Source organism: Theropithecus gelada, chromosome 5 (assembly GCF_003255815.1).
Source record: "Theropithecus gelada isolate Dixy chromosome 5, Tgel_1.0, whole genome shotgun sequence".
NCBI lineage: Eukaryota > Metazoa > Chordata > Mammalia > Primates > Cercopithecidae > Theropithecus > Theropithecus gelada.
This window is the reverse complement of record NC_037672.1, coordinates 88,455,720-88,470,686: the sequence shown is the minus strand read 5'-3', so window position 1 is coordinate 88,470,686 and position 14,967 is coordinate 88,455,720. Positions and strand designations below refer to the sequence as shown.

The window sequence follows — 14,967 nt, the reverse complement described above, 5'->3', positions numbered from 1 at the left end:
CCAGGAAGATGAAGGTGTTGGGAGGGGAAAGGAGAGGGACTTTTGAGATGAATTTTGTTTTCCCTTATACTGTTTCTCTTTTATTAAGAAGAGTCAAATACTAAATAGTGATTTTTAAGTGAGAATAGTGTTGGCCTTACATGATATTTCAGTTTGAAAATACATTCAATAATTGTCAGAGAATTGGTTATATAGTGTTTCATCAACTTTATAGTCTTATTTTAATGAACATTTACTTATAAAGATTTGCATTGAAATAACATCTTAGATGAAATGGAGGTCTCACAAGAAGGGCCCTTCCTAGTTGCCATGCCAACTTTCTGGTGTGTAGGTATTGATTGGAAAGACCTATGAATGAGATAGTTTTTTCTTTGATTATGTCTTTAATTCCAGTAGATTATTTTTGTCTGTCCTATGATACTACTGTAGTAAGATTAACATTAAAGGCAGACAGTAATTTTAACTACGCTTGTAACGTACTTGATTCTTTGGTCATATGTCTTTTATCTTTTTTTAAGTTTTGTGGAAGTTTAACAACTTAAATGTTTTTGAGGACTAAAGTTTGAAGGGGCTGACTAGAAATTTTTTAGTTTTTTGCATGAATTTACATTTTAACATTAAGCATTAGCATTAATGCTAATGTTAATTAATGCTAATGCTAGTTAATGCTAAGTAAGCATTAGCTAAAGTGATACATCTGGCTCACATTCGTTTAGGTAAAGTTATTAGGATTATAGTATATAGAGTGGGTGGATGATTTTGGTGTATTCCTTTATCTTATAAATCTTATCTTACAAATCTGTATCTTATAAATCTAAGAAAATAATCATATATTTACATATGAAAACTAGATCAAATAGTGAAGTAGTGTCCGTATTGTTCTAAAGATAATTAGGTTATAGTGTATATTAAAAAGATTTAATGCTCTGCCTTCCTTACTTTTCTCATTTACTTTGGAGTCTGGGACTCTGCTAGCTTGTATGGTTTGCTGGATTCTTTTAGTTTAGTAATTTGGGAAACAGGAAGGTAACCTCAGGATGAATGAGAATTGCCATTAGCTATGGGTCAGTTTAGTAGACTTGTGGATTCATAAAGAAACTTGATGGCTGCCTTATGTATCTTCTTTAGTCTTGTTGGTTTTGTAAGTTTGGAATGTTTTTATTGTGTGGGTGGTTAAAATCAGGTGCTTTGGTCTCTTTTTCAAGGCCATTTGCTACCTTAAGATCTTTTTAATCTAAATCTCTTACTCTGATAAAACATGCACATCAGAACATTTTTAGATAGTGTTAGAATATGTTTCCTTTGACAAGAAAACATTTGAAAACAATTGTTTCATTTTTTTGCATACATTTAGCTAATGAATTAAGATTATTTTTTAGACTAATTTTGATGCAGTTTTTAAGATAGGATTTAGGAACCCATGCCAACTCTTTTAGTTATTATATAAAACTTTCCATGAAAAAGTTACTTTAAATTGTCTTACTTTTTTTTTATTTTCCTGCTTAGAAATCTCTCATTTTTCCTCCACTGAAAAATAGTTAAAATTTGCATGCCATATAAATTGCCTTTCATGTATCTCTTAAATTTAAAATGCTGAATTTAATTTTAGTATTTAGTAAATGCATTTTACATTAGGCTTTAAGGGCACATTTGATCCCTGTGAAATTGAGAATGTACATAGTTTATTCCTCAGAGTTTATAATGTATACAAATAATGAGTGAGTCACTCAAATTAATATTTGCTAGCACCTGTAGAAGTAAATCATTCACATTTATGTTAATGTGCCCTGGGGGTGTATATATATGAATTGGTTATTCCCCCCTTTCTCTCCTCCTACAAATCAAAGGAAATGTTAGCCTTTTACTACTTCTGCCAACAATACTAAAACAGTCAACACTTGAATGAACCACAACATATTGAGCTTTACAAAAGTCAGTAATATCCATCATCTTGAGTTATCCTTGTACTACCTGCAGTATTAGAGAAAGAACCCACAGATCAGTTTTTCTGTTAAAATGTTAAAATAACAACCTCAGGCATTGATTATCATATTTAGTTAGGATTAACTTCATGGCATTTGATAATTGTGTGTGCATAAGTGTGCTTTTTAACTGATGTCTAACTTTGTGATTACTAGTGGGGGAAACCTTGTTATCAAGTTGTTAGACTGGGTTTTCATCAAGGAAGTTGGATGTTATACTCGAATTGTTAGTCCTCTACGAGAAAACAGAATGCTTCTCTTGAGTGAATAAGCCAGGATAATGAGGCGAGGGGTTTTATTTCAAAGTTTGTTTTGGTGATGGCATAAATACATAACAGGTTCTGAAATCCAATTACTATATTAAATTTCATCACTTGTTTTTTAGGTATTCCAATAACTGTACCACCTCCAGGTAAAACTTTTTTCATGTTTTCTCCATCATTGTTAATAAACATGAAATTTCAAGCTTATAGTTACAGGAGAGATGGTGTTGATGTGGTTAGAATATGGAATAGGCTATTGGGATTTCAAGGTCCTATTTTCAGCTCTGCCTTTGCTTCATTCCAGTTTTGATTAAGATATAGTTTTCTTATACCTGTCTTACCCATTTCTGTAGAAATAGAGATTCTGAGAAAATTCTTACCTATTCAATTTGTGAAGAAAACAGTATAGGATATAAAATAAAATTTTTCTTAAAAATGTCTTTACAGACCAATGAATTTTTTATGTCATATAGTGACTATAAGAGAAGAGAAAGATACTTTATTTTGACTTTATCATTATTTCTGATTTTTAAATTTTAATCCTGCTGGCTTAGTATCATGAGAAAATGTGTTCTAAACCCCACATAGCAACTAGACAGACAGCTGGTCAGGTGGCTGTTCTTAGAGTGGTGATTGTTTATTGTTGTAATAGTATGATCAATAGGAGTTTATATGTGGCCCAGTGTTTTATTTATTTATTTATTTATTTATTTTTACATTTTTGTCAGTTATTTCTTTTTATAGTGTGATATCACACCTGGTAGCAAGTGTGTCTTACTGAGTTCAGTGTTAAAAGCCAAGGTGTATGAAGAGAATGAGAGGTGATAATGCTTGCAAGGGTGGGTCTGAATTCAAAATGACTTCGATAAACTGAGTGAAGTTTAGGTAGCATAGGACAGTATACATATTTAGATGTGGAATAGAGACATTGATTGTATGTGAATGTGTCTGAAATAGACTCATCAGGGAAAGTCAAAGGAATCATTTATGTGTCTTTTTAGTTTAAAAAACAATGTGGTTGTGAGGCTGTATGAAATAGGATTGTGGACTTTAGGACTAATGTGGTAATTGCTAATTTTGTACTTTTAAGATGTTTAATAGAGGAGTTATAGATCCTAAAACTGGATACAGTGAAGAACATGGTAAACATGAAAACAATTTGGAGTGGGGCTAAAAATCGATTTAAGTGGACCTTTGAGAAGGATTCAGAGAACTGATTTATTTTTTCATAGAATTACTAAAACGGAGGCTTAGTGGAAGTGTTTTCACATAACTGCAAGGTGACAGGCAATATGACAGTGGAATACTCTTGTTCTCATTTAGGACAGTGTCTGAATTGTAGTGTGAGAGACTTAAGTTAGATAATTTAGTGCATTTCCTAGTAGTGAGAGTTGTTCATTGTTAACACTTGGAAGGAATTGGTATCATAAGGAATTGACATCATAAGTTTTGGAATCTTTTTCTGCTGGGATGCTTTATAGCCTATCTGAATTTGAAAGTATAGTGTAGATTAACTGTTTTTCAGCCATATTATTCTGTGGTATTCCGTTTAGGTATTGTGAATTATTGAGAATGCAGACCCCATGATATAGAGGTACAAATTATATTCCTTCCAAACTGATCCACAAACTATATTATGTGCTTTTCTTTGTAAAGTAGTTTGTTAGGGTTGTGCTATTTGAACATCTTTTATGGTGGATATTCTCAGCTTTGAGCACTATGCATTTACTGGTAAGATTTTATTTATAAATTACACATTTTAAGGAAATTTCTATACTTCTAAAACTCTCGAAATATTTTTTGAAAGAGGTGATCGCTATACATCTACTTTTCTTCTAAAATATTTCAAATATATCTGGTGGCTACTGTTTTATGTATGGAGAAGGTAAGGCATTGAGATTAACTTTCTCATACTTACAAAATGGGCTGTGTGTGGTGCTGAAAATAAGACCAATGTCCTGACTCCCAGTTTGTTCTCTGTGTATTAGACCAGACTGCTTACTTAAAGTTTTATTGCACTAAAAATCTGTTTATAAATTTGAGCTCCATTTTTTTCTGTCCATTATTACAACATAGAGAAGCACATTCACATCCCCAGAGAAATTTAGTGATACACAGCAACTTTGTTTCACTCTTGACATTAAGTGTACATTCTGTTAACATTTTTTATCTTATGGTTGAATGTTTCAGGTTTTCCTCCTCCACCAGGAGCTCCACCTCCATCTCTTATACCAACAATAGAAAGGTAAATCAGTATGGATACTGATTTTTGATCATTGATAGCCTTTTGACAGAAGAACCATATACTTATCTTGGAAATATTTTCAAAGATTTAATTTTATAAACACAGCACCTGTCTTTTAATTTATAAATCTACGTCTATGTTAGTTTTATATAAGATGTTGGACCTGTAGCCTGAAATCAAAACAGGGCAAAGAAAACTAAAATTATAATATTTTGAAATAATCTCTTGCTTTGATTTATGACACACTTGATTAAAGAAACTCCTAGACTGTTAAAAACCCAGCAAGTCAGTTTTAATGGGAAATACAAACATAAATTACTGGAAATGATGAATAATACATGTCTCTTTTGGGATGAAGTAGGGAAAACTATTATGGGACCATAGTAAAGAAAAGCTGTCTTATTCCTTGATACTCCATCTCAGCTTCCACAAAGAAGGATTAGAGCCATTCTGTGTGGCAGTAGCCTTATTTTTTGTACTGTATACTTATGGCTTATGTTAACTAGAATGCTGTACAAAGAGAATATTTCCCTCATGGGTGGCAGTATGGTGTTTAACAACATATAAATCAAACAGTGTTGCGAGGCAAGGTTCGTAAGCCCTTTGAGACTCAGTTTTCCTTTTTACCAAAAAGGTTGATAGAGTTTTGAAGATTTTAAAAGCTACTGAATATAAAGTACAAGTATAATTCTTGGCAGGTAGAAATCACTAATAAGAGTTATTGCTATTTTCTCTTAAGTGGCAAATAAACTATTAAAAATAGTGTGTTTCTGAAAAAATGATTCAAATGATATAAAAAGACAAAATATGTGAGAACTTTACATCAGTAGCATCAAACCCTGCATATGATTTTATAAACCCTACATAAAATCAAGAAAGCATGAATTGTGAGAACATAAGGATTTAGTTTTGTTAAGTGACTATTAGGCACATTTGTTTTCTCAGTCAAAATGTTAAGAAGTATTATTTGTTAATCCTGTCAGTGGGGCTGAATTAAAATTAAGACTAAATTTTTAATCTGAAATATTCTGATAGCCTGAAAGTTTCTGTTACTTTACTTGTGACTCAAGCTAAGTTGATTGGATTATTTATGTTAAATAGTACTAGCACATCCTATTTTTCTGTAAAATTAGGTATTTTAATATTTTTTAAGTCAAAAATCGTGTTTTATTAATAAAATTATACAACTAAATTATTAAATTGGTGGTTGGATAAAAGTTGTAATTTTGCCTTAAGTTTTTCCTTTTGCACTACATTACTAAAATTCAGAACTTCTTTGTACCAGACATAAAAATATATCTTTTTCTTCAACAGTGGACATTCCTCTGGTTATGATAGTCGTTCTGCACGTGCATTTCCCTATGGCAATGGTAAGTAGTAGTATTTAGATGCCTAGATTCAGTTTGGATCAGTGAAGTACTTAAATATTTTTAAAGCAATAAAAACGTGTTGCATCTTACAGAGCAATTAAAAAATATTAACTAAAGGAGTGAGTGGTCTGTGTATCTGCCAGGTTAGCAAACAATACATTTCATGTATTTAATCAACTATACTTTTAAAAATTAGTTCATGGTGACACAACAGGGATATTTGTACTTTGTGTTTTCTAAAAGGATTTAGGATTTGTCACCAAAAAAGGATTACAAAGAACGGAAATCAAGTACATAGAAAACTACCATATAATGGAAAAAACCTGAAAGTTGGTTTTTGAAGACAACAAATAAAACATGACAATTTTATGACAAGATTAAGAAAAAAGAACACATAAACAGTATCAGAAGCAAAAAGGGATTACAACTGTAGACAATGCAGATTAAACAATAAAAGAGAGGCCGGCTCAAGCCTGTAATCCCAGCACTTTGGGAGGCCGAGACGGGCGGATCACGAGGTCAGGAGATCGAGACCATCCTGGCTAACCCGGTGAAACCCCGTCTCTACTAAAAAATACAAAAAACTAGCTGGGCGAGGTGGCGGGCGCCTGTAGTCCCAGCTACTTGGGAGGCGGAGGCGGGAGAATGGCATAAACCCGGGAGGCGGAGCTTGCAGTGAGCTGAGATCCGGCCACTGCACTCCAGCCTGGGCAACAGAGTGAGACTCCGTCTAAAAAAAAAAAAGAGAGAGAATATGCTGCACCGTATACCAACGCACTTAAAAACTTAGCTGAAATGAATTAACTCCTAAAAACAAAAACAAAAACTTACCAAACAAAACTGACTCGAAACGAAAAAGAAACCTTGAAGAGTCGTCTTTATTATCCTTTTTTGTTGGATTATTCTGTTTTTTTTTTTTTTTTTTTGCGTTCTTATATTGGGAGACTTAGCTCATTAATTTTTACTTTTTTCTAATATAGTATTTTAAGACTAAATTTTCTTCTGGAACAACTTGTATCCCTAAACTTTTGATGTGTGTTATGTTTGTGTTTATTTCGTAATTATTTAAATTTATGATATTTTTGACTCATGAATTATCAGAAGTATGTTTTTAATTTGAAATGGTTAGGGATTATTTTCTCATAACTTTTAAATTTGACTTCTAACTTAAATTGCTTGGTGGTCAGAGAACAAACCTATTATACTCATCCTTTGAAAGTATATGTACCTTTTCATAAATGTTGTGCTTGAGAAGAAGAATATCCTTTGTTATGGGCAGTATCCTATGTGATGTCCATTACAGCAACCATACTAAGAACATGTAGCTCAAGTCTTTATCTGCATGGTGACTTGTGCCTGTAATCCTAGCTATTTGGGAGGCTGAGGCGGGAAGATCACTTGAGCCTTAGAGTTCAAGGCTGCAGTGAGCTATGATCATACCACTTGTTCTCTAGCCTGGATGACAGCAAGACCTCATCTCTTAAAACAAAAACCGCTTCTATATTTGTACTGATTTTTTCATCTGCTTAATCCACCAATAATTGAGAGAATTATGTTAATCTCCCATGAACATGGTGAATTTTCTATTTCTACCTGTGTTTTTATTAGTTTTTACTTTCTAAAACTTAAGGTGATGTTGTTAGCTACTTGGAAGTTTAAATTTGTTCTGTTTCCTTGGTAAATTACATCATCCATCTTCATGTGATCATTCTTTCTTTCCTAAGTAATGCTTTTTGTATAAGTCTGTTGTGTCATTAATAAAGCTACTCTTTATTTTTTTTGAGACGGAGTCAAACTCTGTCGTCCAGTCTGGAGTGCAGTAGTATGATCTCTGCTCACTGCAAGCTCCACCTTCCTGGTTCAAGCAATTCCCCTGCCTCAGCCTTCCGAATAGCTGGGATTACAGGCATGTGCCACCAAGCCCGGCTAATTTTTTTTGTATTTTTAGTAGAGACAGGGTTTCACCATGTTGGCCAGACTGGTCTGGAACTCCTGACCTCAGGCAATCTGCCGTCCTCGGCCTCCCAAAGTGCTGGGATTGCAGGCGTGAGCCACCTCGCCGGCCTAAAGCTACTCATTTTCGATCAGGGGTTGTATTTTTTTTTTCCTCATCTTTTTTCTTTCAACTTTCTGTTTTTATGTTGTTTATATTAAGGTTATAGTTAGGTTTTTTAAAAGTACAAATCAACAGTCTTTGTTTTGTAACTGATGAGTCAGTCCCTTTTTTTACTGAGAATATTTAGCTATTTGAACTTAACTCTCCACCTACATCTTTGTCAAGTCGTCTTGAATTGACTGAGTTTCACATTGATTTTCAAAAAATCCTTTTTTCTTCATTGTTTTGAAACTATACGTTTTCTTTTTTTTTTTTTAAAGTAGTTACTCGACTTTTGTTATTCATACTTAACAATGTGTAGTTACATACAATTTGAACATCTTTCTCCATCAATACAGAGACTTTAGAATAATCTTTCTCTTCTAACTTATATCCTGTTGTGGTTCACTATTTTAGTTTTATTCTTTTTTAAAAAACTCTACTGTTGAATAGCATATATTATTTGTTTGGATTTGCATATATGATTACCGTTTATTTGTTCAGCCATTACTTCTTTTCATGTTAGATCCTCTAGGATAATTTTTCTTTTTCTCTAGGTATATCTGATAGATGTTCCTTTTTTCTTTTTTTTTTTTTTTTTTTGAGATGGAGCCTCACTTTGTTGCCCAGGCTGGAGTGCAGTGGTGCCATCTCGGCTCACTGCAAGCTCCATCTCCCGGGTTCATGCCATCTTCCTGCCTCAGCCTCCCGAGTAGCTGGGATTACAGGCACCTGCCACCGCGCCCTGCTAATTTTTGTATTTTTAGTAGAGATGGGGTTTCACCATGTTAGCCAGGCTGATCGTGAACTCCTGACCTCACAATCCGCCCACCTTCGCTTCCAAAAGTGTTGGGATTACAGGCCTGAGCCACTGCACCCGGCCTGATAGACATTCTTTTGGTGAAGTCTGTTGGTTATAAGTTTTGCTTATTTTTTTGTTGATGTTTACAAAGGCAGTTTGAATCTTGAAATAAAATGTTGTTGAGTACACTTTTCTAGGTTGATATTTTTTCTCAACACTGTTTTTTTTTTTCTTTTTTTGAGATACAGTCTCACTCTGACGCCCAGGCTGGAGTGCAGTGACATGATCTCTGCTCACTGTAACCTCTGCCTCCTGGGTTCAAGTGATTCTCCTGCCTCAGCCTCCCAAATAGCTGGGATTACAGGCACGCACCACCATGCCCAGCAAACGTTTGTATTTTTAGTAGAGACGGGGTTTCACCATGTTGACTAGGCTGGTCTTGAACTCCTGGCCTCCTCTCAACACTTTGAAGATGTCCCAATGTATTCTGGTTTCCATTTTTTATATTGGGGAGTTTGTGGTCAACCTAATTCTGATTCCTGTTCACCTTGTATAATGAAGGGTCTTTATATGTTAGGTTTTTAAGATTTGTTTCCGGATCTTCCCCTGATACTGTGGGTATTCATTCACCATGTGATAGTTCTCTTTTCTATTTATAAAGTGAATTTCTATTACAATCTAATGACATATTTTTGGTGGGCATTTTGTTTTTTTAAAGTACCATAATGTTTGTTTTTAATTGTGTTTTTTCTTTAGTTGCCTTTCCCCATCTTCCTGGTTCTGCGCCTTCATGGCCTAGTCTTGTGGACACCAGCAAGCAGTGGGACTATTATGCCAGAAGAGAGAAAGACCGAGATAGAGAGAGAGACAGAGACAGAGAGCGAGACCGTGATCGGGACAGAGAAAGAGAACGCACCAGAGAGAGAGAGAGGGAGCGTGATCACAGTCCTACACCAAGTGTTTTCAACAGGTTTGTTGGGTGTGCAGGAGTTTATACTATGTATTTTATAACCGCTTTCAAATTTATTTTTGTTATGAGGAAGTGAATTTCAATTCACTTGGAAAAGAGATGCTCAGGGAGTACTTAGGAAAGCCATCTTAAAATGATAAAGGATTAGAGGCTTCCCATTACCTTGAACAGCCGTCCTTTAATTTGTTTACTTATCTCTTAAAAGAATTTTCTACCCCTTCATTTATTGTTATCTTGCCATCTAAGTTTTTCATCTTAAGTTTAAATTAGTTGACCATATAGATATTTCCAGTGTATTATAAATATTAATATTCAAAAATAAAATTATCACCACTTTTATTCTGTTTTTAGAGACAGGGTCTTGCTTTGTCACCCAGGCTGGCTGGAGTGCAGTGGCATGATCATAGCTCACTGCAGTCTTACATTGGAAGAAGATGCCATCTAAGACTTTCATAGCTAGAGAAGAGAACTCAATGCCTGGCTTCAGAGTTTGAAAGGACAGGCTGACTCTCTTGTTTCCTAATGCATTGTTCCCTAATGTAGGAAGTCCTGGGCTCAAGTGATCTTCCTGGCTTAGCCTCTCAAGTAGCTAAGACTACAGTCATGCATCACCATGCTTGGCTCATTTTAAAAATTTTTTGTAGAGACAGGGTCATGCTGTGTTGCCCAAGGTCACTCTTAAAATATATCCAGTGGATTAAAAACATTATAGTGATTTTCCAAACACCATTATCCATTTTTTAAAGAAAATGCACAAATAGGCTACCTTTAAGAATTGGAAATTTTACTTAAAACTTTTTAAATGGGTTTTCCTATTAGTCTTTCCTGCCACACACTTATGTATTAAGTTTTAATATTTAAGAAAATTTGTCTTACATATGTTTTAAAAGGTTTTCCTCCTGATTTTAGTTATTATTTTTATATTCTGTCAGTGCAAACCACATGTATAACAGTGGTCTCATAAGATTACAATACTATTTATACTGTATCTTTTGTTTAGATACACAAATACTTACCATTGTGTTAAAATTTTCTACAGAATTCAGTGCAGTAATATGCTATACAGATTTGAAGCCCAGGAGCAATAGTCTATAATATGTAACCTAGTGTATAATAGGCTGTACCATCAAAGTTTGTGTAAGTACACTGTGTGGGGTTTGCACAACAATGAGATCACCTAATAGTGCATTTCTCAGAACATATCCCTGTCATTAACTGACACTTGACTGTATACATACACATTTCAAAATGTATACATTTTGAAAATAATGTAATGGAACCGCATTGTTTAATGAGAAGGAGGAGCTTTCCTCTATCCCCAGTGAGTATTACTATGGTTAGGAAAAAACAGAGTTTGTTCAGAATACTTACAATATTCAGTAAACCATCCTGTAAACAGATGTGCTGCCATTCAGGCTTCGGTGTTCCATTGTTAGAGCACAGGCAGAGTCGATTTACCATAATTCTAAGGACTCCAGGATTTTCAGGGTGGTAAATGAGCACCAACTTTAACTTAAAATCACCAGCTACATTAAGGAACAATGCATTAGGAAACAAGAGAGTGAGTCTGTCCTTTGAAACTTGAAGCCAGGCATTGCCTTCTCTCTAGCTGTGAAAGTCTTCATGGCTTCTTCTTTCAGTATAAAGCTATTTGATCTACATTAAAAATGCGTTGTTTAATGGAGCTACCTCCATCAGATGATCAGATTAGCTAGATCATCTGGATAACTTGCTGTAGCTTCTACCTCAGCACTTACTGCCTCACCTTGTACTTTTATGTTATATAGAGCACGTCTTTGCTTAATCCTTACAAACCAACTAACTTCTGCTAGCTTCTGTTTCTTCTGCAGCTTCCTCACCTATCTCTGCCTTCATAGAATTGAAAATAATTGGGCCTTGCTCTGGATTAGGCTTTGGTTTAAGGGAATGTTGTGTGGCTGGTTTGTTCTTCTACCCGGACACTAAAACTTTCTCCATATCAGCAATAATGCTGTTGTCATTTTCTTAACCATTCATATGTTCACTGGAGTAGCACTTTTAATTTTCTTCAACAACTTTTTCTTTGGCTTGACAACTTGTCTTTTTGGCACATGAGGGATAGACTTTAGCCTGTCATGACTTTTGACATGCCTTCCTCTCCAGGCTTCCTCATTTTTAGCTTAATCATTTTTAGCTTTTGATTTAAAATGAGAGATGTGCGATTCTTCCTTTCACTTGAACGCACAGAGGCCATTGTAGGGTTATTAATTAGCCTCATTTCAACATTATTGTTTCTCAGGGAATAGGGAGACCCAAGGAGAGGAAAGAGATGAGCTGAACAGTGGATCAGTCAAGAACATGCACATTTATTAAGCTTGCTGACTTATATGGGTGTGGCTTATGGTACCCCTAAACAGTTACACTAGTACCTCAAACTAGATCCTGTTCAGCGATGTTGTAACAAATTACTGAGTTTATTTTGGTGCAGAAAAATGTTGAAATCCATGCATAATTTTTTCATAGTATGCATTTTCCATGAACTTTTTGAAGACCCCTCATATTGTCAAGCTGATTAGGACTGGTCAGTAGCTTAAAACTTTACCTAAAAAAATGCACAAGAAGGAACTGATAAGGATTTATTCATCTTTTTTCCTTCCTTTGGCTCCTACTAATATGACTTATACATCGTAGGCACTTAATAAAATTTTATTGACCAAATAAGTAAACACTATGATACGTGTGTGTGTGCGCGCGCGTGCGCATGAGTATATGATTTGTGTTTGCTTGGTGGGAAATGTGCTGTTGACTTTAGCCAATTTAAGTGCATGATTCTTTTAAGTTCGAGGGCATTACTTTCCAGAAAGTCAAATTGTTTCTAATGTGGAAATGAATATGTTTGAGATAGCATTGCTATCTCTAGATTGTACATGTTTATAAGTAAGGAGCTTAATGCAAAATTTGATAGGAAATAAGAATAAAATAAATTGCTTTACCAGGCAGGGCTTATAAATTTTCTTTGCATAAATAACACATTGTTTATAGAAGATTTGGCTAAATCCTCTAATTCTTCTGCTTCAAATACATGCACAGATATTACTGAGTTTTTATTGCAACTTAAAAGCATTAATGGTTAAACCACATTTGATATTCAAGTTGCTGAACTGTAGGGCATTAGGAGTCAAAGTTTACCTAAATTTGACTGAAATGTTTAAGGTCAGAGAGGCAAAAAGTGGAGGAATTTTGAGTTCTGAATTATCCCAGGAAAACATTATGCCCTGGAAAATCCAAGTGAAGTATAAGTAAAGGTGTCTGAAGGCTGATATTTTAGCAGTATGGCATGTAGTATATGTTGCTTTACAAATTACAGGGCCATTGTTTTGAAAAGTACAGACTAGTTTCAACTTCTGCTTTTTAGGCAGCTTAATTATGGGCCAGAAAGAAGGCTGGTCATTTGAGGATGTTTGAAATGAACTCTAATGTAATTTCCAGGTTCAGAGAAACCTTTCTGGTTCAGCCATTTATCAGAAAAGGGGATGGAAGGAGGAGGGTCTATTTTGTGTGTAGGACCCAATCTTCTACCATCTGTTGTAAGGTTCCCATCACAGGGCTGCTTTTAGAATCTAAAGGCTTCGAGTTCAACAAGAGTTGGTTTTAGGGTAAGAGGAAAAAGAGAGTTACAAATGACACATTATGAGATAATTGACTTTAATTATTTTTATGTAAATCTAGTTGCAGTCATTGAAAAGCCTCATTTTTTGAGAGAAGTTAACTATATTTCTTATGGTGCTAGTTTATTCTACTTCAAGACATGGTACTAAAAAGTTCTGCTTCTGAAAAAATTAAGCATTAAATTCACCAAAGACTGTCATTTATTGAGTGCCTGCTTTCATACCAAGCACTTTATAAATGTTGTCAGTTCTGTAAAAAGCCTTGAAAAATACTCTTGGCAGTTTTACAGATGAGAAAACCGAGGCTGAGAGAGGTTAAGTAACAGCCTGGGTCACTCATTTAGTAAGTGGCAAAATCAGGATGTGATCCTGTGTGTACTCCACTTGTACTCTTTCTGCTGTTCTCCACTGACTGGCATGGCATGTTCCCTTTCAGGTGACATGCCTCCACACTCCAAGTACAAAGTACATATTTATGGATAGGAAAAAAATAGTGGAAATAACGTATACAAATATGTGCAAAAGTATATATTAATACATTTTCTGTTTTTTAAATGAGATTCTAAAATTTTAATGTATCACAGATAATAACTTGGTCAGCAGTACAATTGGGCATTAAGCATAGCATTACTGAATCATTACTTTTGCTAGAACATAGGCTGACATGTCTTTTAAAACATGGCTTATAGTTGTCACCTGACTATGTTAAACCCTGAGATTCCTTACCATCTTGATGTTTCATACAGATTACTACTTTAATAATTCATATTAAACATTTCTAGAAATCAAAGCTCTTCAGCATACTCTTCTAAAAGATTATTTTATTCTAAGGGAATTTACTGATGTAGAAAGTGTTGACTTCTGTGCTAAACAAAAAAAAGAAAAAGGAAGAAATAAGAGACATGAAGGATAAAGAGAAAGATGGAAAGAGAATGTCAGTTAAAGGACATGAAAGGAAAAGAGGTCTAGGGAGGTAAAGAAAGACCACCCTCTAACTCTAGCCATTCGTCTCAGTTTCACCAGTCTGTATAATTCAATCCAAAATCAGAAAATGGAGATGCAACTTATATGTATGCAGTTGAAGTTATTAGCCATGTAGTTCCCCCTCCCGCGCGCACACACACACACACACGTAATTAGAATGTCAGAATGCAGGTATGTCCAATCTGCATTTTGTATGGATACTGTAGAAGTTGCTTTAATGTTTCTGTTCTTCATGTTTATACTTCTGTATTTGATGAATATTTAATGATAAACCTAAAGTTTAAAAACATAACTTGCTTTCTGTTTTGTAGTCATTGTGAGTTGTATATTTTTATAATGTTAAATATGTGTCCAAGACTTCCCAAGCATATTGATTAGAAATCTGAGATAAACAAATATTATTTTAATTCTAAAAGGAGCAAAAATTTTAAAAGCTGGTAACAATGTAAATCAGTTGCAGATCTCACTTTTTCAAGAAATGAAAAAACCAAAGCATTTTTATATTAAATCTTTTTAACAGCTATGAAAGCACAGAACAAAATTGGTCATTTAGCCTATGTAATTATTATATATTTATATTCTTAGCTCTAGTGCTATTTTGAGAACAAC

The 14,967-nt window shown here is 34.4% G+C and overlaps 1 protein-coding gene across 10 annotated transcripts in view; it reads left to right on the top strand.

Moving 5' to 3' along the window:
* FIP1L1 (factor interacting with PAPOLA and CPSF1) overlaps window positions 1-14,967 on the top strand; it is a 76,156-nt gene that overhangs the window by 57,123 nt on the left and 4,066 nt on the right. For 5 of the 10 annotated variants that reach the window (XM_025386372.1, XM_025386378.1, XM_025386376.1 and 2 more), the window contains 4 exons: window positions 2,368-2,394; window positions 4,436-4,490; window positions 5,805-5,860; window positions 9,514-9,727. In XM_025386372.1, coding sequence (XP_025242157.1) covers window positions 2,368-2,394; window positions 4,436-4,490; window positions 5,805-5,860; window positions 9,514-9,727 — 352 coding nt within the window. The remainder of the gene's footprint in view (window positions 1-2,367; window positions 2,395-4,435; window positions 4,491-5,804; window positions 5,861-9,513; window positions 9,728-14,967) is intronic. The other 5 variants (XM_025386379.1, XM_025386377.1, XM_025386375.1 and 2 more) reach the window with 1 other exon arrangement.